Source organism: Berghia stephanieae, chromosome 9 (assembly GCF_034508935.2).
Source record: "Berghia stephanieae isolate SIO BIC M18660-M18661 chromosome 9, UCSD_Bste_1.3, whole genome shotgun sequence".
Taxonomy (NCBI): Eukaryota; Metazoa; Mollusca; class Gastropoda; order Nudibranchia; family Aeolidiidae; genus Berghia; species Berghia stephanieae.
This window is the reverse complement of record NC_088368.1, coordinates 32,509,484-32,529,095: the sequence shown is the minus strand read 5'-3', so window position 1 is coordinate 32,529,095 and position 19,612 is coordinate 32,509,484. Positions and strand designations below refer to the sequence as shown.

Here is a 19,612-nt window from a genome sequence, read left to right as displayed (position 1 = left end):
TCTAATGACTCATAGAATTGGACCATTACTTCAACCGAAGCTTGCAGTGTTGGGGCGTAGACGCAAAAAAGGTTCACAGAGCCCTGCATGGATGACAGGCGCAGCTTTAAAATTCTCTCTGTGCCGTCTGTTGGTGGTTCGATCATAGGAAGCAATGTATGGCGTACTGCAAATCCAAACACCGTGCTCCCTCACGTCTTCTGTGCCTTTTCCTTGCCAGAAGAATGTAAAGTGTTCCTCCTTCGGGGATCCCCTCTCTGGGAGTCGCGTTTCCTGCAAGGCTGCTATGTCGATGTTCAGTCTGTTAAGTTCACGATCAATTACTGCTGTTTTTCGAGCATCATCCATGGCCTGAAGTTCATCTGTCAGTCCTGAACGCATAGTTCTTATATTCCAGCTTGCTAATCGAAGAGCTTGGGACTTCGTTTTCTTTTTCATTTGCTTGCCTGATACACAGTTTAACGATCCACTTGTCAAGCTTGCAAGCTCTAAGTCTCAGGCACCCTCTGTAGCAGGCAGATCGTGGCGGGTCAACACCTTTCTGGCTGGGAGCTGCCCAGCTTGGGGCGGGCGGTAGCTGACAAGTAGGATTACGATGATCCCTCCCATCGTCGAAGACAACCCGTAGCGTCCAACTCTACGCCAATCGAGCAAGGACTTATCACTCGTAGACTGCTGTCTTCCGTGTTGTTACTCTTCACCAGTGAAGGTGAGACTGGAGTGTCCTCTCCAGGGTGCGGCCTGGGCAAAGTAATGTGGAGATCCTGGGCTGCCCAGTAACCAGAACCACCCTCTCTTCCTCCCTGGTGTGGTCCAAAGGATCGCACAGCGATACGTTTGGCATCAGTTTGGTTGCAGATTTCTGTTAGGTTTACTCCTTAGCCTTTCCTCCTCCCGAAGGTATCCACAAGGCAGTGGAGCCATACATCAATGGCTAGGAAAAATATGAGTTATAGGGGTAGATTAAGAAAAGTAAGGACAAACAAAAGACACCACACTCAGAATGAGTGTGAGGTGGGTGGGTGAGGAACAGAGCGTGTACCACTCACCGGTGGGTTCTGTCTCCTGCATCCTAAGAGGAAGGGGTCCCACCTACTCCCTAACCCGGTTATACCGCCGGGGACTCGGTCGCGCCCATAATAAACAGTAGAAACAAGAAACACCACGGGAAGGTGCTGTTACTGTTATGGGCACAATAATGCATGAGAGGCCATATGAAATAATCTCTGTCAGACAGGATTACGCGGCGATCAATGCACCTGGAAATGAGAGGTGTTGGGTTCGAAATGCACATCAGCAAGCGGGACGTTTGGCCCAGACCTTTCAGCTCCCTAGGACACAGTAAAGACTTGGATACGAGAGACTCTTTCCTGAAAAAAAAACAAACCTAATATGAATCAACCATTAACATCTCTAATAGATGATAATAGAATCAACCAATGACTGAGCTCAGCGATGTTCTTGAACTAATTATTGCCCTGCATATTCGAAATCAGAGTTATCAAGTGGTGATATTTTGTATAACGCATCAGGGCATAGAGGTCGACAAATATCTGCTTTCCTTGACGAATTAAAATGTGCATTTTTTAAAAAAAAAGAAAAGAAGATTTCTCATTTTTAAATTATGTCGGATTGACTTAGAACGATTTCACCAAGTATAAAGTCATCATTGTCCCAACAAACCTCGCCCGAACCTGGTATTATAAGAGAAACACAATAGTCAGCTTAAAATGCAAGTCTATTTACCCTATTTACAGGTGAACGAATTAAACTACAGGTCTTTTTCGGAAAAGAGACTCTCGTATTCAAAGTCTTCACCATGTCCTAAATTAAAATAATCAACTTAAAAGTGAGTAGAAGTAAACAAATTTTTAAAATGTTAAAAGTCGATAAAACTTCTCGAGTCACCAGGAATGGTGTCAACTTGTGCCGCGCTGAAGACCGGTCTGGACCGCGGTCCGACGGTCTTTTAGCTGTGAACCGAAGACCGGTCCCAGAGGGGAAGACCGGCGCCGGTCCTCACTTCTTATCACCTTTCAACTAGTGCGGGGCGGTCCTTACAAGGACCACGGTCCTACGGTCTCGCGCCATAGCCTACTACTTCCCCAGCGATTCGTTGCTTCGGTTGCCTATCTTCCACCAATCACCACCCATCCCACTTAATTAATCGCACCCACCCCCCTTTGCCATACACTAAACGACACAGACGACCATACAGGCAGACGACCACCAACCTCCACTCCGCAAACCGCCCTTTCGTGTGTGAGATGGGGGGAACAGGAGGCGCACGCCTTGGACGATTCCATTATACGGGGTAAATTTCAAAATTTACTACACCATAATGATCGCAATGACAATGATCTATGGTGAAGGCATGACCCCTCTTCTCTAATGGGTTATTGTTTGAAATGTATGTGACTACAAAAGATATGTGTGTTTGTGTGTGTGTGTGTGTGTGTGTGTGTGTGTCGAACCTAGCAAGTAGCAAATCCGATTTTTTGTTTTCTTTTGTCCATCTCTTGTCACCACTCCTTTCTATCGCAGTGTTGTCATTTAAAATAATACAATAATATTAAAATTTCGTTTGGTGTTTTTACTAATCAAATAATATGAGTTTCATTAGTTTCTTCCTTCCAAAAAACCCAGTTATAACGTCTGAATTTTAAAAAAGTCCAATAGAATATTTGGGGACCCCGATAGCTCAGTTGATAGAGCACTCTCTTTATACGCAAAGGGCCAGAGATCGATCCCGGGTGCAGTCGATTTTTTTTCTGAATCCCTGTCTACTCAGCAATGAATGGGTAGCTGAGTTTGTTAGATCTGGTGAAAAGTCACCATCGACCCCTCTTATCACCTCATCCACCCCTCTTATTATAACTTCACGTCTCTCTCTTACTCTTCAATGCTCGCTGCCCTCTAATGTGTGTGTGTGTGTGGGGGGGGGGGGGGGGGGTAGGAGTTGCGTGTGTGTATCAACGCCACGAACAACTCGATCAACGCCTTGGGCGATGCCATTATCTCCGTTAATGGGGATAAATTTCAAATTTTATTAAATTATCGAAGTAACAATGAAGTACGGTGAGCAAATAAAGAAGGCATCACCCCTCTTCTCTAATTAGGTTACAATTTGAAATGAGTGTGACTACTCCGTGTATTTTACTCCTGTAGGCCACGGTTTTCATCGTGTAGCGGTCTTTAACGGTTCAAGAATGAACGATCCCACGCTCTCAAAGGTCAAACCGGTTCGAATTTCCAACAGTCTCTCAGGAATGTTCAATGTCGAAAAGGACCGGTCCTTGCGGTCTTCATTTCCCAAGGACCGTAGGACCGTGGTCTTTAAGCTTGCCAAGGACCGCCCCGCACTAGTGTCAACGTGTTGAAGTTGAAAATTATACATTTTTGCCAAGGGAGTACAAAAAAAAAAAAAAGAAAGAAAGAAAGAAAGAAAATATTATGCCTGGAAAGGAGCTCGAATCCCTAACTCACCCCACTCCAATTACAGTTATGCTGTGCTAAAATAGCCGACCACCAAAAAAAAAAGTAATAAAATAAAATAAATTAAAAAAAAAAAAAAAAAAAAAAAAAAAATAGACCTTATAATCTGATGGAAAACACAGCTGTGTATTCGGTCTACTGATGGACGGAAAACACAGTTCCTTTTCTAAATTGTAAACAAAGGGACATCACTGCAGAATGATTTTATTTGTTTGGGTGGTCTTAAGCTGCTGATTACTGATACTGATGCGTTCATCACAGAAAGTGAACCTCGCGTTTTATATTATGTATTTTCAGACAACACCATAGTTAGAAATTGTAAAGGATCGTTCATCATTACTTGTTCTTTATGTTCACCATAATTAAATCGATGTCAAGACTCGTTGCAACAAATAGACGAAAGTATTCTTTAATTTAAAATAGAAGAGTCCAAACGTGAAAAGTAGAATTCGGACAGCTTAGCTTTATTACCTTTTAGAAATAGGGGGAATTCTTTCAAACAAAGTGGAACAATGTCTGATGAATACAATTTTGGTCAGATTTCCTTAAATTTGGATACCTCAACTCCATCGTACCCCAAAAAGAAGAAACCTGTAAAAGTGAATGTCCAAACCAACAACAAGGTACAGGTAATGAGACAATTCAATAATTCAATCTTAATTATTTTATTAGAGTTTAGGTCTAGATTTCAACAAAAGTAATAGGCATTTGCAAGAATTTTTCAAAATAGTGATATGGGTATTATTTTAGCGTAGTAAAATAAAGGGGAGTAAAATATTTACTGGAGTGAAAAAATTATCGCTCTATCTCAACTGGTTATTAAAATGTTATGACCGTTTATGAGTTTATTATGTGGTGAAAAATCTCTATATAGCGAGGAAAATATGTGACCAAAACACAGCAACCCAATAGATAATCAAGCATAATTCATACTGTTTTATCTTGCATTTGGGTGGCATTGTTTGATGATAATGCTAGATCATCAGCAAAAGCATGATTTTATATTGTATAGCATTCGTCAACCAATATTTTCTTATTTATCAAATTGATACTGAAGTAAGATTACTTATTATTGGACTGTTTTACATGGTATGATTTTTGTTATGTTATTTTTTAATTTTATTTGTTCAATTCTAGCCCACATTTTTATATCTTACAGTGTTGACCGCCAAAATGATGGGTGCCTTAATGCCCATTTTGCCTATTAGTCAGCTAATTTTTATTTTCTGTTTAAAATATAATACCAATTGCCTGTATCACCTAAGTGCCACCAATTTTTATTTTCCTCTTAAATCATGATCTGATCCTTAATGTCTGCTTTCCACAGAATGCCAAATTCAAACAGAAGAATGAAACTCAACACAGAACCCCTGTCAAAGAGGTCAGGGAACAGACAGCAGCAGACGATTATGAAATCCACAAGAAATCTATGTCTTTCCAGTTTGGAAATAATAAGAAAAGGAAACGAAGTGACATAAGAGGTCAAAATGCTCATACTCACAACAAGGGTCAAGGTCGGGTGTTTAAACAATCTGAAGATGGAGAAAAACAGTTTTCTAAACACAGAAAGACAGATGGGATCATTTCATCTTTGTTTCACAAAAATCCAGAAATCCCGCATATTGAAAGGTTGGCGAGTCATTTTGTCTGTCTGATGTAATCCATTCTCTAAATTGTTGTGGTTCTAGTGTTGTAATTTTGGGGGGGGGGGGGGGGGGGGGGGGGGCAGAGATAAAAACTCACTAAAGCACAGAACAGGATATATTCCATTTTATCTAATAATAGCAACAAATCAGCTCACAATCTGTGTTGTCAGACTTAAAATATATGCATGTAAATTCAAGTCATTAAAACCTTTAATCAGATATTTGACTTTATGCCTGGAAATATAACAGAATATTAATCTTTCTCTCTCTGTCTGTCTCTCTCTCTCTCTCTCTCTCTCTCTCTCTCTCTCTTTCTCTCTCTCTCTCTCTCTCTCTCTCTCTCTCTCTCTCTCACACACACACACACACACACAATCATTTCTGTATTTTATAGCTTGCAACACCTAAAAGGATGAACAATGTTTATATATTTTAATTCCATGCCTCTCATTAACAAATTACTTCCGCCCCCTCTTCCATTTTGCTACCGCCTCTTTGGTGTTCTAGTTCTAAAATAGATGTCGTCACAGAGGAAGTGTTTGCCGGAAAGACATTCAAAGACTTGCCGTTACATCCTTATCTGGTAGGTGTACCATGGGTTCTATCTTTGTTGTGTCTATACAAAAACAGGGTCCCAATATATCATGCTTGGTTGGTAGAGTACTTGACTCACACTTGGATGGGTACACAGCAGTCCTAGACTCAGTCAAGAATATTTCGGTCCACACAGCAGAGATTTTAGTAGCTGGGTCTCTTAGATCACAATACAGAAATCATGAAAAGTCCTGCTGGATTTACTGGTCTTTTTGATGAAAAAGAAGGTTATGAAAATCTAGGTCAAAGTGATACTAAGCTGCTAGAAGCTGTGAAATGTAAAAGTAAAAAACAAGAATGAAAATAACAGCTTCAAAACAAGAACAAAATACCAAATGCAAAATGTTTTGGGGTCAAAACCCTACTTCAGCCAGAAGGGTTTTTATTTCCATCAGCCTTTTGCTTCACTAGAAACTTATTTTATATTGAAAAGAGGTCAAACAGCCATATGAAAAAGTTATATGAACCAAAAGCATTTGGTGTGTTTGTAATTATTTTTTTTACTTAAAGAGCACTTTTCATTTCAATATTATCACTAAATTGGGTGTATTTTGCTTATTTTTACTTCTTTTTTTTTTCAAGAATAGTGATTGACATGTGGATTCCAATTCTTTTTGTTTAAATTTAGATTATTTAGAGTAGTATTGATTAAAGGCTTACTTGTCCGTCATTATCTTTGAGAATAATCTTTCTTTTTATAGGAAAAAAAGAGGTTTTACATTAAGTATAATGATAATGGAAAACTGGAGTGTTTATCCTTCCATTCTTTGTCTTTCTTTCCTATAGATAATCAACCAATTCACTTTAATTCTTGTTTAACAGGTGTTTACTGTCACTGTATTATGAAATTTTAAGTCATAAAGGTCACTCACACTCGTCTGGATCTGTCTCTCATCAGGTGTCTACATTACAGCAAAAACTTGGCTTCACCGAGCTGACTCAGGTTCAAAAGAAGGCAATTCCCATCCTGCTGGAACGAAAAGATGTCCTCATCAAATCGCAGACAGGATCAGGTCAGGGTTTTGATATATTTAGATAGATTTTGGACATGCATAATATCCCAGGTTCCCTGGAACTGTCGTAGATTATCTATTTTTGAGCTACGTTGCGTCATTAAAGGGGACAGAGTGCTATTGATCACTTAAACTGCGACCTTTGTAGTCATTGGACCAAAATAGGCATGTGAGTGTGCTATATAGATAGACAATGTCTTATATGATGAGGAGAATTCTGATAAAAATAATTTTTATGGTGACACAATTAATGTTTACTAAAAATAGCAACAAATGTTAAGATCGTCGCCATTTTACTTTCTTTCATTTTTCTCTGATATTGTATTTCTGAACTATCTTTTTTGTTTCTCAATTCATATTCATAAAATTGGTTTTATTTGTATTTTGAATTTGAAAGAAATTCAATAAAAAGTCTCAGAGAGATACAAGCCGACAAAATGTAGCATGTTAATCTGTGACCACCCTGATATATTTCCATATTGATGTGGTGGATCATATTTTTGTCAAATCATTCCCACTCTTTTGATATTTTAAATGACTTCCTTTTTCCATCATATTCATAGTTATTTATCATTTCAGGCAAAACCTTGGCCTATGCCGTTCCCATCATTCAATCCATCCAGGCTTACCCTAGGAAAGTCAACAGAGAGGATGGTCCTTATGCCTTAGTCATTGTCCCCACCAGAGAAGTATGTGCTGTATCAAATGTTATCACTGATAAAATGTGGGCTTTAATAACGAGAACTTGTTTTCTAAATATGATCTCTTATTTTTAAAAACAACAGCTACCAGTTGCTTTTAAATTATTGATTGAGCTGTTGAGTCTTTTAAAGCCTGCAGAATGAATTAAATAATAAACCATCATCCTATCCATTTAGTAGCTAGGAATTGTTACACTTGGTTTAGTACTAGAATCATTGGGATTAACCCCGACCAAATGGCTTTGAAAAATTCTTATATTTTTTATCATTAACACACTAGCCTGCTCCATCTAGTCTTTTGCTGATTTTCTATAAATATTGAGAGATTAGAATATAAATAATAATGAATTTAGAAAAACTGGGTCCCTTAAAATCATCACACCTTTTTTCCCCCAGACATGCTGCACAGTCAGCCATGATTAAAAGTTTTAGGCAATGTACTAAAGGAGGCGATTTTTATCTCATTTTTATTTTTGTCTTTTATCATTCCAGCTAGCAATACAGACATACGACATACTCGTCAAACTTCTACGGGTGAGACTTTTTTTTTTTTTTGCTGTATTGTACGACAGAAATTAACTCTCTTGAGTTCACCATGTTAAAAATCAAACAAATTATTTTGTTTGATTTTCCATTCATATATGAACTCGAGAGAGTTAAGGAGTGAATGCATTATTGAATGATCAATATATTTATGATCGTCCATGGTTTATCACCGTGTCAGCAGCGCTAGTGTCATCATTTAGTTTCTAGATGGACAACATACATTTGATATACTTTGGGTTGCGAGATGGCTGAGTGGATAAGACCAAAATCTAGAGGTGCCTAAATTAGTCAATAGAATGTATAGTTAAATAAAGGGAGGAAAACTAAAATGTAAAATTCTGGTTACTTGCTAGTAACGTTAGATGCAGATAAAAATGATACGTTCCCTCTATTCACCCTTGGAAAAGAAATGTCCATTCGGCTTATCTCAAGAAAAAGCCAAGATAACCAAGTGAGCAGCTATTTGTGCCTTTTGAGTGGATAAGGCACTGCAGTTACACCCGAGCCCATAGATGTCATCTTCTTCTTATAGTTTCCATTAATCAGAAGCTTAATTCCTATTTCTCTCTTTGTACATCAGCACTGCAACTCACGTGGTATTCTTGGCTTTTTCACGAGATAGGCCCAATGGGAAAATTGTCTTTAAGGATGAATTAAAGGAATTTATCATTTATCTATATCTCACGTTTCTAGCAAATGACCACAGTGGGTGGAGTCAAGAACACTAACAATGGACAATGTTCAAGTCCAATCCATATGCTGTACCGCACATGTGTTTAAATAAAAGATTATTTCCTGATGATGGAAAAATTTAGATTTAACACATAGAGTAAAAGGCGCTGCTTGTCAAGTGCACTAGTACAAGTTTTCGAGCAAAGACAACCCTGCTTTACATAATGTCCTTCAAATTTAATGCCCATATTAGGTAGGATTTTTAAAAAAAACCAACAAAACTTAAGCTTTTCTATTTTGCAACAAAAAAATAGCCACTGAATTGTGATCAACACACTTGTCTTTTCTGATAAAGACAGCAGGAGTATTTAATCGCAATTTTAGTAATTTTTATTTCTCTATCATTTTATTGTGTTATTAATGTAAACATTTTAATTTGAGAAGCTGTCTTTAAAAGTCTTTTCAAAACCTAGAATGAGGGGAGTATAATTTGAACAATTTAAAGCCTCATTGAGTGGCCCTTTAAATGATGTTTCGAGTCAAAGTGCTCTAGTAGTTTAGGTTTCCGTCAAATGCTCACCAATTCAAGTTGGCTAAACAATAAAACATGCTGTAAAACCTCATTATGTCACACTGTGTTTTTTTTAAAAGTATAATTTCTATAAAATCATACAGTCAAGGACTGTTTGTCGTTTATCTTAAAAAAGAATTAAATGAGTAGTACAATGAAAAGATACTAAGATACTGCTAAAAGCTGTTTATTGTAATGGTTAATCAACAAAAATGAATATAAGACCAAACATGGAATGTCTCAGGCTCAACCCTTCCTCAACCAATAAGAAAAACAATGAAAACATCAGTATATCACCTAAAATCCAGATGTATTAAATTAATGTTTTTATTGTTTTTATTAGTGGCTGAAAAAGGGTTTTGAGCTTGAAATGTTGTGTGTTTGGTATTTTGTTCTTTTTCGAAGTTAACATTAATTTTTGTTCATTAGTTTTTACAGTTAAGAGCAACGTTTTCTGGATTTATAATCCACAGACAAAAGCTTGTGTTAATTTAATTGTTCATAATCTACACGCTAGAATATGGTGAGGACTGATCCCCTCTCTGGCTTTGTCGTTGTAAGGTAAAGAGCTGTTTCTTTACTTGTATGCTCATGCAGTATTATTCTTTAAGATGGCAGGGCTGGAAAAAATATAAATATAAATATTATGTGATGTAAACTGCATTTTATTTATTTCATTACTATATAATTATAGTCGCTGTTTACAGTCAAACTTGTTTCCATGACCAACTTTTTGGATAGCCTGCCATTTTTCCTGCCACTGCTTTATTAACTATTTGTTCTTGGTGGGTTTGAAAGTTTGTGTCAGCTTAAATAAGTTTGATTGTATTCTGGTATCACAAGGCTGAAAAAATGAATTCGCTCCATCCATTATCTTATCAATAGTCAATGTTTATGTCTTTTCTCTGTTCAGACATTTATCTGGATTGTACCTGGGTGTCTGATGGGAGGCGAGAAAAAGAAAGCAGAAAAAGCAAGGTAAGTGTTTGCTGAATGATTAAGTAAATAACAATGTGAAATTGAATGTAAGCTTCAATTTAATATACGAAAACAGATAAAATGGACGTTTTGGGTTTCCCCTTTATCAACAAAACAGGATGAATGAAACACTACAGACGAATGAGATAATGTGGTAGTGGCATTGTTAAGATGAACAGTTATTTTTATTTTTGTTTTTTTTTGTTTTTGTTTTGTTTTGTTGTGTTTTATTGTTTTTTACTTTTAATTGTGTTCGTGTATTGTTTTCCCTTATTTTAATTAAATGTCAAATTTTGTGTGTGTATGGAGTAGGGGGGTGGGGGATACGAGGAGGGTGGCTGAAGGTGATTGTTGAATAAATTAATTTCCCTAAATTGTCTTAGGGTTGCTCACCTTTGCTTTGATGTGTTATTCAATACCAGACTTATTGCTCGGGGGGTTTATCTTGTATCAGAAAAGGAAAGCTCATGTATATATGATTTTATTTCCTCATCACAGGTTACGGAAAGGAGTCAACATCCTGGTGACCACGCCTGGGCGGTTGCTAGACCACATCAATACAACCAACAATCTGTCTCTGTCTAGAATTAATTGGTTGGTCATAGACGAAGCAGACAGGTGAGGAATTCCTTTTTAATTTTGGTCTTTAGTATTATTCTTTGTTCACAATTTATTGTTATTATTATTATTATTATTATTATTATTATTATTATTATTATTATTATTATTATTATTATTATTATTATTATTATTATTATTTCATCATCAATTTTCTCTTCCAGATTGTTGGAATTGGGGTATGAGAGAGATGTAGCTCAAATTCTGAACGCCCTTAATGATCAGAACAACAACTACAACACTGTCTTGTTGTCTGCAACCCTCTCCAAAGGTTGGGATTGAACTTTTATTTTTTTGACGATGACATTGTGTCAAATTTTGACATTTATGATTAACTCTTCGTAGGCATGATTCAATTTTAGTCTAATTTGACATCACATTTAATTGTTTCCACCAGAACGGAAATAACAGTAACTGTATGTTGACTCGACTTTATATCAATTGTGATTTTTTTTAGCCTCTCTCTCTGTCAAGAAACTGTAGTTGAGTCAAATTTTTTATCACGTCATATATTTCAAAATGTGAACTTGTCAATACCATATCTTATTTAAGCCTGAATATGGGACATCCTTTAAAAGCCTTATACTATAGCTTGCTATGTATCATTTACAGTTTTTACACATCTTTGGATGTTAAGTATATCAGTATGACAATGTAAAGGCGAAAATAAATATTATAGACTACTGAAGTTATTGAAAATTGTTCATGATTGAATATACCATGAATGTACAAAGCCAGTAGTACAATTCAGAGTAATAAAAAATAATAATCCTAGGTAAATCTAAGGGAAATTAGCTTTCTGTCAAACATGAATTCAAATTATTTCAAATAACATGCAGTTTTTCTTGTCAACATTTACAGACCAGTTCACAAATCATAAAAGTAATGGTAACAATTATATCCATATGACAATGTAAAGTTTTTTTTAAAAATCCAAACAATTATAGACTATATTACAGGTATTGAAAACTGTTCAGGTTCTATAGTTCAATATATTCTACAAGAGCATTTACAAAGAACCTTCAGACAGCAGCAAAACTCAATATGTAGAGGAGACATGATGGCTATAAGGTGATATTGCAATTATAGATAGAATGCGCTTGGCCAAGGAGTTCACAACATTGCCATCCGGAAGTATAACGGACCAACACACAAACTCTGTGTATCCATGAACTTTTATAGTCTGGTTAATACAATTTAGTGAGAACAACTCACAAACGCGGATGGCAAAAACAATAACAAAGGCCTGAGTGACGTCATCTGCATACTATCTATTAATTATTTTACTTGGTAAAGACAGCACAGATCAGGTACTCATTTGACATCTGAGTACGGTGAAAAAATCTGAGTAAAAGGCCTTTTCCAAGGATTCAAATTTTACACTGCTTATGGTGGGACTAAAACGGGTCACAAGTCAATTGTCATAACACAGGCCTGCCAGGTGTTCCATATGGGATGGCTTAGATGCTGACAATTAAATTTTCTGTCTTAAGTATGACACTTGGCTTATGTTTCTATATTCTGTTAAGGACAACAGATACCGTTTTTTAATGCGAAAGAAACTAAACTTTTACAATTGTCTTCATCTTTATTTTTAGATAACTTTTTAGCATCTGGTTAACCTGGACAGAATGGGGGTCCCTATAGCTCAGTTAGAAGAGCGAAGAGCACTCGCTTCACGACCGGTGATGTCCAGATTTTTTTCTGACCCTCTTTTCACCCAGTAATTATTGGGTAGCTTGATGTGTTAGAGCTGGCAGAAAGTACATTGCGGTAGACTAGCGTCATATCCAGGGGTTAGAAAATGCTATTATCCATTTCACATTAGTGACCCATCGTGTCAAAATGGTATTAAGTCGGGATTAACCAGATGCTAAATAGCCAAAATTACTGCTAAATTGGCCAAAAATACGAAGCATCGGCATTGGTACCCTGAAATATGATATTCATTCTTCTCAAAAAAAACATTCAAACTCAACCCTAGTCTGATATTTCTAACTATAAATTCAAATTTCATCATCTTAATCATTCCGACATAATACCGTTTTGAGACGGAGGGTCACATTATAGAAACTGGGATAAACTCCGAATCTATTTTATGCTTAATTTGGACAGAATAATGTCTTGAGTCAGTGGATCACAAAGTTTATGTCAAATATTACATTTTTCCAATAACATCATCAGCTGTTGAGAGATTATCCAGCATCACACTTAAAGATCCGACACATGTCAGCATCAGTCCGGATGATAACGATGACAACAACAATTCTTCTATACATCAACAAGTCAATGGTGATGACAACTACGACATGCATGCAGAACTGGAAGGTGGTGGTGTTGGTGGTGGTGGTAGTGCCACAGTGTCTTCAGGACAAACCAAATTCTCAGTGCCATCTCAATTGAACCAATATTTTATTGTCACCCCGTGTAAATTACGGCTAGTCACTTTGGCTTCATGGATATTGTGGAAGTGCAGGGTGAGTGAAAAAAGAAAAAAGAAAGAAGTGCGTTGTTAATTAGTTGGTGTAGAGTTGTTGTAGTTGATTATAGGGAACCGTGTAGCTGTACCAGTTTACCTGCCTGGCTTTTTGCCAAAAAATTACAATCAACAGAAGAGAACAACCTTTTGGTTAATAATGTATAATAATGATGTAATAAATTTACAAAGTGCCTAGTTCCAATCAAATTGCTCACTGGCGCTTTACATCAACATATAATATCTACTCATCATCCATCGTGGTGTTTTGTCATATTGAAGAAATATACAGTTGAATTGCCCACCTTTCTTTCAAACTTGGCAAAAGATGAGTAGTAACCAATAAGTTTGTTAACATTCGACACATCATTCAATCACTACAGATTCAACAGGTAGGTAGATACCAACCAGCCATTAATATTTCAATTTTTAAAATATTTTTTTATTTTAACCTATATCTGTGCCAGATGGCAAGTAAATGTATATATACATTGCCAAATTCAGATTTTTTTTCACTCTATCATCAATTTTTTCAATTAGAATGCTCTCTAGAGCAACATTGTTCAAAATAATATAAATTTATTCAGAAATGGATGAGAACAAATTGTTTTGCATTGCATCTCTTGTTAAGAATTTTAAACAGGCAATTCATATGGGTGGTCATCATGCTAATGGGCTGAAGCACATTGTTGTATTCGATTCATATTTTGTTTTTGTTTTTTAAAAACAAACAAAACAAAACTGTGCAGATGATTTATTTATTGACTATGGTAAATCTAAAAAACAAACAAATGCCGTATTGTCACAAGCTGACTTGTTTTTAGTAGAGAAGAACTACACCAATCAACAAAGCCAAAAGGGAAAAGATATTGTTATGACGATTATAAGAAATCCATTGGTTTTTATATTTATTTCATTTCTTGTGCTCCATGTTAGTACACCTCCCAGGCCAGCAAAATGATAGTCTTCATGTCCACACAAAACATGGTGGAATTCCATTGGCAGCTTTTTACCAAGGTCCTCAACAGAAGTGTTTCTGAGAAGAAGAAGAAGACGAAAGCCCCAAAGGCTGTTGCAGTAATTGAGGAGGAGGATGGCATAAAATACAACAACATTAGGGAGGATGTAGCAGATTTGAGGTTTTTCCATTTACACGGAGAAATGAAACAAAAGGTTTGTTTTTTATTGATATTCCATTTGTTTGTTGTTGTTGGTCTGGTTGTAACTATTTATGTGTGTGTGTGTGTTGTTTTTATTGTTTGTTGTTGTTAAAAAAAAAAAAAAGTGGTGGTTACAATTATGATGATAAGAAGAATAATGATAATGATAGTCTTATCCATGGGACATAGTGTGATAACTTTGGTAGGTTTACTCTAAACTTGAAAAATTCTACTTAAACTATAAAAAATTATTTTTTTCTCCTCCAACAGGAAAGGACAGAGACATTTCATAATTTTTCTCAAGCTAAAAGTGGAATATTGCTTTGCACGGTTTGTAGCTTGTTCAGTTATCTAATATATGTATTTTTATGTGTATGGACTGGGTGGTTAAGCAATGCTATGTTCTATCTTATACTAAAGTTAAGCAGCATTGAGCATTGTAACTCGGGTGTAAACAAGTACCTTATCATTTGTGAGTGCGAGTACAAAAAAAAAAGGGTGTCCAACGGCCAGATCTTTTTTCTGTGTGACACCGAAATTTGGTTCCGCTTGGTCTTTTGGTGGAATAAGTGAATGATTGTGAAGTGAGGCTGGGCCAGAAGCAAGATGAAACAAAAGGATGGGTTGTTAGGGGATCATCATAAGAGTGGAAAATCGAACAAATTTGTTTGGTTTTTCGTCATGCTGAACTCGAGGGAGTTAAACTCAATTGTCTGATGAAAGCTGTTGATGACATGGCTTGGCAATAAATTCCCTTTCAGCTTTAATGTGGGGATTTGGGACTTTGGATAATTTTTCTCATGGTGCTTACATATTTGTATTGATAGTAGACAGTGTTGGAGAAAAGGGAGAGAGAAATTTCATATTCAATTACCTTCCTTCCTTTATCCAGGATGTAGCTGCCAGAGGTTTAGATCTTCCTCGTGTGGACTGGATTGTCCAGTACACGCTGCCTGGTCAGACTGTTGATTACATCCATCGGATTGGACGCACAGCCAGGGCTGGGACACAGGGGCAATCACTCTTGTTTCTCTTGCCATCAGAAGTGGATTATGTCAAAGAACTAAACAATAAAAATTTGAGGTAAGATGCATTGATAATGATGATGATGATAATGGTAATAAGAATGCTAATAATGCTGATGATAATCATTATGATACATAAAAATAATGATGCATAATGATAATTCTGGTCAATGATACATAATACAGTGATGATAATCTTCCACGGAATTCCGGCTGGGATTTTGGAATTTTCTTTGAAATTTTTAGATGTTTTTGCAGCTTCAAACATTTTTCCTTGAACAGCGCTTAGGTGGCTTCACGGGAGACTCGTGTAAAAATCACCATCATGTCTTATGTCAAATTTTGACACATGTATCGGTTGCATGAATTTTGGTGACACTTGCGTTTTTATGACGTCAGCTTAGGCAGGCTAGGACCACTTATCAAAAGTGACACAAGACTAGTGGTGACCTTGGATGAGCAGAACCAAAAAAGACAAAAAAAAAAAACAATTCATAACTCACTCTGTTGGGATATCCTGGGGATATGAAATGGTGAAGGTTTTCACTAAAATATCATCAGTACCATGCTTTTCACCTCCAACAAAAATAATGGAATAAACTACAAATGTAGGATTAGAATGAGTTGTTAAATGAAATAGTATCAGACAGTAAAAGAGAAGTAGTCCTTCAGAGGTATTAAACCCATGAAGCCGGAGTTTATCCCGGCTTCTTTAGCGTGAAACGAACAATAGCAATTTATTGCTATACTTTGGATAGGTACTAGTATTTTCTGCCAGATCTAACAGACCCAGCTACCCAATCACTGCTGGGTGTACAAGGGATCAGAAGAAAATCTTGACTGCACCCGGGATCAGTCTTGGTCCCTTTGTGTGTGTATACCGACTAAGCTATAAGGGACCTCCAAGATGCCTTTTACACCTTTGTAAAAATGGTTAATTTAGTGCTAACTTGCATTTCTTTCATAATGTTATTTTTAACATCCTTACATTCCCAGTTTATCACAGATGGAATCAAATAAAATGTTACGGAATCTTCTTGCACACATCAATGACTTCCAAGTACAGCGTGATGCCAATTATAAAGTAAGTGGGATGTGTTTTGTAGAGGGGTCAGTGTGTAGTGGTTATTTAGCTAATTGAATTAGTAAACGTGAAGATACCATTTTATATTTGCATAAACTTTGCTTTGAATCTTATAATTGGAGAGACCTTCCACATAGAGCCGGTTCAATTTTGAGGTCAAGTCCATATAGAATTTCAATTTAAGACAAAGCACAAAACTTTATCTATGAATTTAATTGTTTATCCCTTTTTCCATGTCTTGGCAACGTATGAATGTGCGTATTATTTTTCTTAATCTTTTTACTTTACAATTATCCCCCCTCTCCTCAGCAACTTTTAAACTAGAGCATTTATAATGCGCAATATCCAATAAAAGTGCTCAAAGCGCTTTACAAGGGATTCCTGGCCAATAGCAACTTAACATGAAGGACTAGATATAATGCTTGTTAGGCGACATTACATTTTTTTTTTTCCAACAGAGATAATGCTGTCAACAGACAGCTACTCATTTTATACCTGAGCAAAGTGAGACAATGTTAGAAAAAAAGAGCCTTTTCCAAGGACTGGTCAAAGTGGGTCTTGACTCTGGAGATAGTCACACTTTTATTTTTAAAATCTTCCTTTTTAGTATATGATACCATATTGTCATAAAACAAAGAGTATTTGGTTTTAATCCCTGGAAATTTTGATAAATTTCAGAGAGAGCCCCCTAGGACGACAGAAGAAGCAGCAACATTTTTACAGGACCGATTTGAGGAGATTCTACGGAAGGATAAAGAATTGCATGAAGTTGCTGGAAAAGGTTAGGAATATTAAAATGCCAAAATTCGATGTTGCATTTCTGGTGCTCACATGACCTTAAAGTATCACAAGCCCATTTAAATTGCTTAAAACAAATCTAACCAAAACATACTAGCAGTATTCATTTTGTACAGGATTGTTTTGAGATGTGTCATGTTTTGTTTTTTTCTTTCTTTTTTTATAATTTTTTTTGTTTTTTTTTGTTTTGCCATCATAGCTTATCTCTTTTTATTTTGACACTCAACAAATCAGAATGTTTTTGTGACAGTCCTGCATTTTGAATGCTTTCATAATTGTTCTCAAATGCTTAACTGACTGATGGGAATCCGTCAATAACTCAATTGGTAGAGCACTCGCTTCACATGCTAAGACATCTAGATCAATCCTGGATGTAGTCAAGATTTTTTTCTGACTTCCCTGTCCACCTAGCAGTGATTGAGTAGCTGGGTCTGTTGGATCCAGTGGATCGTACTTTGCAACAGACGTAGCATCCTATCCAAATGGTAGCAAGCTTTTGCTATTGTCTCTTTCATGCTGTAGAAATCAGGATAAACTCCGGCTTTATGGGCTTGATGCTACTCTTTTTTTTTTCTTTTCTACTATCTGTGCTGATACTATTTCATTTAACAACTCATTCTAATCCTACATTTGTAGTTTATTCCATCTTTTTTGTTGAAGGTGACAAGGATAGTATTGTACTGTCTTCTTGTCTTGTCATTAAGTCGCATCTCCATGCATCAAAGATAATCGCGACTACTGTGATTGTGGTGAGAACATTTTAGTGGAAAAAAAACCTTCACCATTTCATATCCCCAGGATTCCAGTCATACATCAGAGCATATTCCACCTATTCTAAGGAGGTCAAGGCCATTCTAAAAGCCAAAGAGCTCCATCTAGGCCATGTGGCCAAAAGCTTTGGTCTCAGGGAGGCTCCGAGTAAGATACATCACATTTCAGCCAAGACACGGGCCGAGGCCAAGAAAGACTGGAAGGACAAAAAGATGAAAGGGTGAGGGGAAAACTTAAAATACTTCATCATTAGACCTGTCTTTTGAGGAAATTCTCTTATTCTCTACAATGAAATAGTTAGGCATGCAATAAATCAGATTTCCACAATTCTGCTTTATATTCGATTAATAATAATATGTCAAATAAAAATAAGCACTGCTGTGCAAAAATAAATAATCGATTCCACACAATATCTAGAGAGAATGTCCATCAAGTAAACATCATATTCTTCTAATATTTTGTTATGTCAACCAATTTAAGACAGGAAAGACTTTTGTTTGATTTTTAATAGTTTTGTTTATGAGGCTGTACCAAAAATTGTTTTTTGATATTCGACACAGAAAGTCACCAATATTAAGTTATTTCAAAAAGCTGTGGAAAAATTTAGTTTTCATCAATTTCTGTAGGTTGAATATTAGAAAAAATACGAAAATTGGGGGTCTGGCATCAAGAATCATCTTATCCACCCTTATAGAAGCTATTTCTGACATTCTATTTCAGATTGTTTTACATTATTCAACCCAGAAAAATTACTGAAAATGAAATCCTTCCATGGCTTATCAAGATACGCTAAGTTTTGTTTTTTGTTTTTTGTTTTTGGGTTATATATATTTATTTATTTATCTATTTTGATGTTACAAAAAACTACCTTTAGGCAAAGCCTCATATATTGTAAAAAAAGATGTCCTCTTTCAAAATATTTTTACCTGAAGCACATTGGTCATGGTGACTCCACAGAAATGCGCTATATAAATGTACATATTTATTTATACATTATTTATTTCTTAATCCTTCTCTTTCTGAATTTATCCAGCCAAAGCAAACCCCTAACGTTCAGACAAGCAGCATTGAGTGAATATTCCTCCGGATTTGAATCTGACAAGAAACACACCAAAAAGAGTACTACTGTCTCAAATGGACAAGAATTTGCAAGCATGTCACACAACAAGAAGTTCAAGAGGAATGCCTTTGACGATGACACCCTTACCGGAGTCCCACCTATCAAGAAGCCGAAAAATTCAAGGATTGTTTTTGACTAAAATTGACGATAGTTCAATCAAGTCTGTTAAATGATAAGCTTTGTTAAGCTTTGGACTTGAAAGGTATTGAATAAAATGATTGCAACAGCTCAAAACAGACAAAATAAAAAAATAAAATACAAACCAGGAACTATTATGGTTTACATTCTTCCTAAACTAATTACAAGAGCAATTAAATCTTAGAGATTTTTGCTACTTTTCAAAA

At 36.2% G+C, this 19,612-nt stretch overlaps 1 protein-coding gene across 2 annotated transcripts; it reads left to right on the top strand.

Moving 5' to 3' along the window:
- Positions 1-3,685: 3,685 nt before the first annotated feature.
- LOC144980062 (ATP-dependent DNA helicase DDX31-like) lies at positions 3,686-19,612 on the top strand. 2 transcript variants are annotated; one of them, XM_078927542.1, is made up of 17 exons: positions 3,686-4,124; positions 4,823-5,124; positions 5,649-5,724; positions 6,634-6,748; positions 7,328-7,437; positions 7,942-7,983; positions 10,152-10,216; positions 10,715-10,834; positions 10,999-11,105; positions 13,019-13,311; positions 14,247-14,483; positions 14,741-14,800; positions 15,363-15,553; positions 16,492-16,579; positions 17,258-17,360; positions 18,176-18,368; positions 19,182-19,612. In XM_078927542.1, exons 1-17 carry the CDS (start codon positions 4,008-4,010, stop codon positions 19,405-19,407), a joined length of 2,445 nt encoding a protein of 814 aa, XP_078783668.1. In that variant the 5' UTR covers positions 3,686-4,007; the 3' UTR covers positions 19,408-19,612. The 2 variants fall into 2 exon arrangements, with proteins under 2 accessions (XP_078783668.1, XP_078783669.1); XM_078927543.1 differs by having other exon boundaries at positions 3,720-4,118.

Coding starts and splice junctions, on each gene's coding strand:
- LOC144980062 (XM_078927542.1), top strand. CDS start 4,008: ATGTCTGATGAATACAATTTTGGTCAGATTTCCTTAAATTTGGATACC. Junction 6,749..7,327: donor CAAATCGCAGACAGGATCAG/GTCAGGGTTTTG, acceptor TTATCATTTCAG/GCAAAACCTTGGCCTATGCC. Junction 11,106..13,018: donor GTCTGCAACCCTCTCCAAAG/GTTGGGATTGAA, acceptor TAACATCATCAG/CTGTTGAGAGATTATCCAGC.